The 9,324-nt window shown below is 44.7% G+C and overlaps 1 protein-coding gene across 1 annotated transcript; it reads left to right on the top strand.

The window, feature by feature from the left end:
- Positions 1-439: 439 nt before the first annotated feature.
- CRCT1 (cysteine rich C-terminal 1) lies at positions 440-733 on the top strand. The gene has a single exon (XM_069479128.1). The coding sequence runs from the start codon at positions 440-442 to the stop codon at positions 731-733; it is 294 nt and encodes a 97-aa protein (XP_069335229.1).
- The last annotated feature ends 8,591 nt before the right edge of the window (positions 734-9,324 follow it).

The raw sequence follows: 9,324 nt of genomic DNA, 5'->3' as shown, positions 1-9,324 counted from the left end.
GTTTATACAATGCTAGTAACCATCAGAATATCACTTGAAGGTCTGTGGCCAAAGTGAAATGAGGCAGAGGAAAAGACAAGAGAAAATTTTGGGTTGGATCACACAGATCAACAGCTACATATCCTCTTTATTCCCCACTGTGGAGAACGTGGGTGGTCCTTATTCCAGTCAGAGAAAATGGAAAACCATTGATTCTTTGCCTAGACTAGACTAGTTTGCCTAAACATGCTCTATGTGTGTTTAACTCACTGGAAACACTTGTTTTGGATTTGTTTCTCTGCTTCCCCTCTTTCTGGGTGCTTTTTCCCCCTTGCACCGGGCCAGGGTGGTGTACACTAAACCCAATCTCAAAAGCTCCGAGTTCTTTTGTTTTGAGGAAAAAGTCTGCTCCCGTTTGAAAGGCTGCCTTTCTTCCAGGTTCGCCGCGAGGAGCTCCGCGATGTCCTCCCAGCAGAGCGCCGGTGTAGCCAAAGGCTTTTCCAAGGGGTCTTCCCAGGGCCCCGCTCCGTGTCCCGCCCCCGCGCCCGCCCCCGCCCCATCCTCCTCCTCCTCCTGCTGCGACGGCTGCTGCGGCAGCTCCGGCTGCTGCGGCTCCAGCTCCACCGGCTGCTGCTGCTTTCCACTGAGGCGCCGCCGGCAGCGGGGTCGCGGCTGCTGCTGCTGCGGGGGCGGCAGCCAGAGGTCCCAGCGCTCCTGCAACGCGGGCTCCGGCTGCTGCTCGGGTGGCTGCTGAGACGGCCCATGGTCCCCAAGAGCTGCGCTAGGGCGACCCGCCCAGCGGAGAGCCCCCCACCCCGCTTCTCCTCTCGGCGGTGATGACAGCTCCCAGGCGGGCCTCAGGGCTTCCCCCTCCCCCCAAGGTTAATTGTACTTTGATGTTCAGAAACCCATCCTATTTTCAAGCCCCACAAAACTCCCTGACCCCCGTGTGACTTTTCTCCCTAGGGATCAGAGAACCATGGGCGGGACACTGGACCCTACTGTCTGCAGGGGCTTGCACACAGCAAGTGTTCAATAAATGCCCACTGATTTGACTGTTCTTTGAAGATGTCATAATAAAGTGTCTACCTCCTGGCAACTGCTTTCCTATTTGTTCCTTCACTTGTGTTGTATTTACTAACCCTTGTTCTATTACTTCATCCACTACATCTCACCCAGGCCGGATAAAAAGGCTTGGAAAGTTTGTTAAAGGCAGAAAACTATAATTCGTGTCTGAACAAGAACATGGCTTTCTGGTAGTTAATTATGATAGCAGTGATCACATGTTGACTGTTTTAAGTATTCTAAGGGCTTTACATGAGAAGCAGCTTCTAATTCTCATAATGACTTACCGAGGTGGGTACTGTTATACCCATTTTATAAAGAGAAACTGAGGTTAGGTAACTTGCTCAAAGTTACTCAGTGGGTGCATGCTGAAGACTGGACATCTGATTCTGGGGCTTATGCTCCTCACTGTTCCCCTTGGTCCCGCCTAAGGCTTTCTAAGACTTGCCACTGAGAAGCCCACCCTCCTGTCCACCAGGTGCAGGCGGCTGTGTGCAAAGGTTTGAACTGGCAAGCCTTGGGGGCTTTGGAATCAGGCCAGCTGAGTCTTTTATTTTGGCAAGGAGGATCATTGACTCGCTGCTTTGTTTGCTGAGAGAGGAAACTTTTCCCAAACTGAGACTTCTAGGAGACTAGGAACCGCCCTCTCCACGTCTCATCTGTGCACTGAGGCATGACCAGCGGCCATGAGTTTCTGGGAGTCTCTGGGGTGCGCCATGCTATACTCAGACATGGGAATCTCATTCTCTAGAGATGGTGGTTGTGGCGGTGGCAGGGTGTGTGGGGGGCTGTCATCCCGAATAGGTCAGAAACCCAGCTCTATGGGCATAGACTTTACCCAACCATTTCAGGAAAGACAAAACAGCATCCTCTGCATGATGCCTGCTGGGTTCAGAAAGGAAGAGATAATGGTGATAATAGTAACAATAGCTACCATTTATTTGGCAATAATTTTGTTCCAGGCACAAAGCGAGGCTTGTTTGTTACATATATTAACAAAGTGAGGCCGGGCGCGGTGGCTCACGCCTGTAATCCTAGCACTCTGGGAGGCCGAGGCGGGTGGATCGCTCAAGGTCAGGAGTTCGAGACCAGCCTGAGCAAGAGTGAGACCCCGTCTCTACTAAAAAAATAGAAAGAAATTATCTGGCCAACTAAAATATATATATACAAAAAAAAAAAAAATTAGCCGGGCATGGTGGTGCATGCCTGTAGTCCCAGCTACTCGGGAGGCTGAGGCAGTAGGATCGCTTAAGCCCAGGAGTCTGAGGTTGCTGTGAGCTAAGCTGATGCCACGGCACTCACTCTAGCCCGGGCAACAAAGTGAGACTCTGTCTCAAAAAAAAAAAAAACAAAAAAAAACAAAGTGAGTTAATATATGCAAGGTATTAACTTTACATATATTAACTCATTTAATCCACACAATAATCTTAAAATAAAGACTCTTATTATTTATATTAATAGGTGGGGGTTCAGAGAGTTCCAGTGACTTGGCCGAAGTCACACAGCTAGTGAATGTCCAAAGCCCCCAGATGGTGAGTGAGGGAGATGTGATTCAAACCAGGACCTGTCTGCCATGACTGTCCCAAGTCATGCCCTCACACTCAGAGTCATGCTCTACTGCTTTAAAAGTCACCACCACCCAGGGGACAGCACACTTGGGCCTCTGTGGACACACCCAGGCTCTTAGAAAATTGCAGTTTGGCTTCTTGGTTGCTGCTCCCTCAGTGACCCAATGACTGGTGAGTTCTGTCATGGCATCCACCCAGCAGCCAGCTGCTGAAGGTGTCAGCTCAGAGGCGAGGTCGGAAATGCTCTGTTGATTCACCGGATGTTTAAAGTTGAGGCCAAATGACCCCTTGCCAGAGAAGTTCTGGAGGGCAGTCCTGCCCTGCCCAGGAGGGGCCCTTACTTCCATCTCTGAGATTCTGTGATTTCCAGTGGGAGGTGATTTGTGGAAGCTGTTTATAAACAGATGATGTCACCTGTGGACCTGCCTCCCCCTACACTAGTGATGTGTATTGAAACAACAAGCCCCGGGACCTGGTGGACAGCAGGGCAGGAAGCAAGGACTGCCTGACTCAGAACAGACAGACTGGAAAGCCAATCTGAGAGCGAGGGCTGGCCCTGGAGCAGGAAGCTGCGGCCTGAGTTTTGGGCAGGAAAGGTGGTGACTCACTGAGAGATACGCAAATCTGAACGGGAGAACGTGCCCTGCCTGGTACAAGAGTCATGTTGGTATCTATCAAATGGCTGGCCGTAAGCACAGTGGTACCACCAGGCCCACACATGTCGCTGAAACCCAGCAGGCCACCACAGGTGGACTTTGATGACTGACATTTGGGCATTTTAAGAATAGTTTTATGTTAGGAACCTAGAAAACCACTTTGGATGGTCTAGAGCCCTCTGCTCATGGCCCTGCAGGCTATTCCAATTTCCCCCAGTAGGTAAAGCTGTATGTGTGGCCCAGATATTCCCTCTTAGGTGGCAGTGGTCACACCCCAGCACTCTGGGCTTGTGGGGAATTTGGCAACATGCAATCCTACTCAAAGGTTGTCACCCACTATGCTGTCACAGACACAATCAGGTTTCCTATTATCTTTGGAATAAATGGACATTATCATTGAATATCTTTTATTCTCAATGGCTCCAATTTCAGCTTATATTATGTTTATTACAACGGCAATAATAACAACCGATATTTATGTAGCACTTAGCAGTTCATGAGGTATTTCCATATATATTATCTCTTTCATAATGCTGTAAGTAAATACTATTATCTCTGTTTAACAGGTCAGGAGAGGCTCCTAGAATTTAAGTTACCCACCTGAGGTTATCCAGCAGACACACGGCAGTCTCTGTTTGGATCAGGCCTGCTAATGACTTCTAAGAGTGGCGAGAGCCACCTCTTCCTAATATGCACTGAGATAATTGAATAGTATCACCCAGGTAATTATTTAGAGACAGTGCTACATTTATCATTGCATTTCTAGCTTCTAGCATCATGCCAGGTAAATATTAGGGGTCAGGAAAGTATTGTCCTAAAGAATTCTAGGGAAATGTACAAAAGCGTTTCTTGACTTCAAGGAGTTTTTAGTCTGATTCAGGAAATGTGGTAAATAATCATACGAGATACGAATGATAAATCAGATCCAAAATACAAGAAATGTTACAGCAGAACATGGCATTAGCCATTGCTATAGGGAGTCAACTGAATTTAGATGAGGAATTATTATAGGACTTCGAATGAGGGCAAGTTACTATGGACTGGAATATTCACAAGACTTCATGGAAAGAAGAATCTGGGCAGGGTCTAAAGGATGGAAACACATCAGAGAAGCAGAGATTCATTTATTTATGTATTTGTTCAACTCTATCAGACACTGTTTATGGTGCTGGGACAGAACCAGGAATGAAACCAAGACCCTGTGGGCATGGACCTCACTTTCTGGGGCCAACGAAAAGAAAGTGAACAAGAAAGTCAGATTATTCCACATAGTGAAAAGTGTTGTGATGAAAATAAAGAAGGTAGGGGTATAAACACTAACTAGAGGTATGTGGGGATTTTAGATGGGGCCAGGGAAGGCCTCTATGAAGAATAGCTACTCGGGCAGAAGAAGTGGGAGCCATCGTGCAGAGCAGGAAAGCAGGTGGCTGGGGGGTTCCTGCTCTACTGGTAGCCTGGGGGTACAGGTGTTTAAGGGATACTTCCAGTTATGTTGGCCCCACTAGAAGACTTCATTACTAGAAATGTAGCTTGGAATCCCAGCTGCTTGTCACACAGGTTTGCTATTGAGATGATCATATACTATGATCTTGGCATTACTTCATTTGAGTCTCAGAACTCTCCCCACATTCTATTGGTAAAAAACTGAAACACAGAGCTTCATGGCTTGTAATTGACAGAACAAGGTTTTGAACTGGGTGTGTCTTACTCCAAAATCAATGTTCTCAACACTGGGAAGGTGGGGAGTGGTTAAAGCTTGGACCAAGTGAGGAGAATGGGAACTCAGGGTTCTGGTGGTGGTATAGAAAGACCCTGAGGACACATCCTCAGAGGAGGCCAGGTCACGGAAGGTTGTGAATGCCACGCCAAGTAGGTTAAAACATGTCATATTTATGGGGTGTGGTGACAGGAAGAGTATTGGTTTTGGAAGAAGTATTTTAGAAAGATAGAAGTTGCTTTATGTAACATCCACAGTACTCTCTAACTTAAGATTAATCAGGCAGCAATGACTAGGGTGCTCTAGAAAAGGAGGTGAATGCAGAGAACAGGCACAATGGCCCAGGTTCGAAATAAAGATCTGAACCTGGCACATGGCAGTGGGTAAGAAAAGGAAATGACAGATATGAAAAGCATTTGTCCAGAAGGAAGTAGAATAGATAGAACTGGGTGATGTATTGGGGTTGAGGAAGAGGAATCAACTGGGGTGTCTCTGAGGCTTTGTGCCTGGTGACTGGGAAATGGCGGTAGCATAGACAAAATAAACAATTCAAAAGAAAGAACTGGTGGGGGAGGAAGAGAGTAAGTTCAGTCCAAGATGTGGGTTTGAGGCGCTGGCAGGATATGACCATGAGGTGGTGATGTGGGGCTGGGACCCCTAAAAAGCAAGATAAACACAACTGAGATGAATAAGCCATACAGAGGCAGGGAGTCCAGTCCTTGGAATGAATGCAGTCTCATGTCTGCAGTGAAGGCTATGAGAAAACAGACCTGGTCTGTCTTGTTCATTGCAGTAGCCTCAGTGTAAAGAACAGAGCCTGAGACAACAAAGCACTCAATGAACACACGTTGAATGAATGAATGAATGAATGGGAAAGACAGAAGGCCAGGAGTTGAGTTGAGTGGAAACCGAGTAGTAAGGAGGAAGTTGAGGTCCAAGTGATGAGTGCAATAACTCAAGGATTTGTCCTAGACAATTTATAAGGCTACTGTCAACTCTTAGGTTCTAGGAATCCAGGCAAAAGAGAACCAGGGCAGTAGGATGTCATCCAGTGAGGACCTTCCTTCCCAGTGCATGATCCATCTTTGGTATCTTGAAACCCTTGAACAGTTAAAGTAAGAAGTTCCATCTGGAGGGATAGTAGTTTCATTTTAACTGAGTAGAACAAGCTGTAAAGGAAAACTGGCATTCATAGTGAGTCAGCAAAACATCCTCTCTTCTCTGGATGATGCTGCAGCAGATCAGAATGATTTGGCCCTCTTAAGTCTGAACTATGTCAGCTTGCCTCAGGAGTGACAGTTGACCCTAGAAAAGCAAGTATCTTCTTTTCTCTTATAAACATTGCGTAAGGGCAAGAGCGAGGGCTTCTAATCCATCTCTTTTAATTATATGTCTCACTCTTAAGAATGTATTAGTTCTATTGCCTATAATGTAGGCCTATATCAACTCTGCATGTTTGGAAACTTAATTTTCAGTGTTCAAAGGCCATTTTCCTACCCTTCCCATGAAATGTGATTACATGTACCTGAAAGCCAAGAATTAACTTCCTCCATCTACCTCACGTGATTTCTGTTCATTCATTAAAAATTTATTGAGTACTTGCTATATCCTAAGCACTTTATGACACTCCAATAGTTTGTGTGAGAGAGCAGAATGTCATAATACTGTGTAATGTGATAAATACCTGAAGTCAACACCACAGAGAGGTAATGGCTCAGCCAGTGGAGGGATTGACAAAAGGCTTTGTTTGAGTGTAGTCCTGAGGGATGTGTAGGAATTGGTCAGGCTAAGAACATAGAAAAAATACTGAAGTTAAAGCAAACAATAGCAAGTGCAAAGGCCAGATTGGTGAACATGTGTTTTATAGCAAATTCTTTTGCATGGCTGGAGCCCAAGAAAGCCAGAGCAGGCGAGATTATATAGCCAGTCAGGGCACAGATATGGCAGCCCTTGTACAATTCCTTAAAGCTCCTGGAACATTATCTTGGAGGCATCTTGGACCATGGAATTTTGGGGGCTTATTAGGTTGCTCTCTTGTGTTTTTAATTATATCAAAGTTACCTTCACTTAAAAAATGGGGCATTAATTTCATCTGTAACACTATGCTCATCTGTTTTCTTTTCTTAGTGCCTTCCTCAAATTTCAGAGTGCCCTTCATAGTTTTATCTTTTACTTAAATCTTCCTTAATCCCATTGAATAGTGCTTATCCCACCAACCATCCTGCCAGAACATTTCACTCCAACTACCATGTCCTCTCTCAAGCTCTGCGTCCAGTGGTCTTTCTTCAATCTCCAGGATCCCAGCTCTTGCCCTTGTTGGTCAGCTCCTTCCCTTCCATTCCGGACACTGCACTGCCCTCAGCATTTTATAATTCACTGGGCTTCTCCCCACCTTCTTCTATGCTGGTCTTTTTCCTCGTTCCACTTCTACATCTGTGAATTATACCTAAGGTTCAGCCCATAGCTGTCTTATTTTCTCTTTCCTCAGAGAGATGTCATTCATTCATCCACTCACACTTCTATTGAGGGTCTAATATGTGATGGGCTCTTGGTTAGGATTTCAGATAGAAAGACGCATTAGGGAGATTCCTTTCTGTGAATGTCTCTAAAATTTCTATCTCTAGTCATGATATTTCCTGCAAATTACAGGTTAAAAAACCTCTGAATCTCATGGAATAGTTTCATTTGGATAGCTCAGACACATCTTGCCCAAAACCTACCTACTTCTCAAACTAATTTGTTTTCCTTCAGATTTCTCTACTTCAGAGGGGATACTGTCACCATCTACACTGAAAACTGCAGTGAAATCTTTGACTCTTGTCTTTCTGTTGATTTTGTCTCTAGCCAGTTACCAAGGTGTATTGCTTTTTCCTTTCCAGTAGTTATTCCTTCATCCTTTCCCCTCTTCCCCTCTACCACCACCATCTTTTTAATCCTCCACAAAAAAATGGGTAGGGGATGTGGACATAAAGGATCAGGCACCTGTCATGTGGCTTGAGTTGGAAATCCTAATCCGTGCCCACATGCGGTGGGAACAAGGCAGCTGTGGTGAGGTTACACCTCTGCACCACGTATGAGGGACAGCTCTGTACTCGTTCCAAGCCTCTGGAACAGTGTAACACCTTAGAGTACTTTAGCTCTGATTAGCCTCTTCTCGCCTTACATTTTATTGTCGTCTCACACTATAGCTTCATTTCAACATCCTCAAGTTAGCCATCATTACCTTTATTATACTATTTTATGCTGCTAATGCTTATTTATTTTTATCTATTTTTTCATCTCCCCTCCTCCCCCTTATCATACCTACTTCAGATCATACTATCCTTCTGGATTCAGTTTCCTTCTTCCTAAAGTGAATACTTTGGTAGTTCTTTTAGCCACTACCTGTTAGATCAATCTTCATCTTAAAATATAATATTTTAATTGAGTTTTCACTTTTAAATGATATTTTAGCTGGATATGGAATTCCAGGTTAACGGCCGGGTGTGGTGGCTCACGCCTATAATCCCAGCCCTCTGGGAGGTCGAAGTGGGAGGATCGCTTGAGGTCAGGAGTTTGTGAGACCAGCCTGAGCAAGAGCGAGATCCCATCTCTATTTTTAAGAAAAAAAAAAAAAGAAAAGAAAAACAGAATTCTAGGTTAAAAAAATATTGTCTTGGATCACTTTGGAGATATTATTCCACTATTTTCTGACACTAATGGTTCAGAAGGGTGTGCCAGCCTAATTTTCTTGTTTTTTTTTTTTTGTTGTTGTTGTTTGTTTTTTGGTAATCTGTTTCATCTTCTGGCACTTTTTACAATTTCTTCTTAAAGTTTGTATTTGTGAGGATTCATGAGTTTCATTCATTCCTGAAAATTTAGAGCAGTATCTCTTTAAATATTACCCCTCACTCATTCTTTCTGTAACTCTCATTAGATGCATGTAGGACTTTTGAATTCCATATTCCAGAAATTTTTGCATTCTAAATCACCTCAACATATTTATCTTTCAGTTCATGATTTTTCCTTTCAGTTCTTTTTAATATATTGTTTGCCAACCTAACTGTTAATTTACTCCAGTATCCCTTCTGCATTAGTCCGTTTGTGCTGCTATAAAGAAATGCCTGAGGCTGGGTAATTTATCAAGAAAAGAGGTTGGTTCAGCTCACTGTTCTGCAGACTATGCAAGAGCATCGTGTCAGTGTCTGCTTCTGGTAAGGGCTTTGGGGAGCTTCCAATCAAAGCAGAAGGTAAACGGGGAGCAGGTGTGTCACATGGTAGGAGAAGCAGCAGAGAGAGGAGGTGGTGTCAGTCTCTTTTAAACAACCAACTCTCGTGTGATCTAACACAGCGAGAACTC

The sequence above is a fragment of the Eulemur rufifrons genome, chromosome 8 (assembly GCF_041146395.1).
Source record: "Eulemur rufifrons isolate Redbay chromosome 8, OSU_ERuf_1, whole genome shotgun sequence".
NCBI lineage: Eukaryota > Metazoa > Chordata > Mammalia > Primates > Lemuridae > Eulemur > Eulemur rufifrons.
The sequence above is the reverse complement of the archived record's forward strand: the minus strand, read 5'-3'. Positions and strand labels throughout refer to the sequence as shown.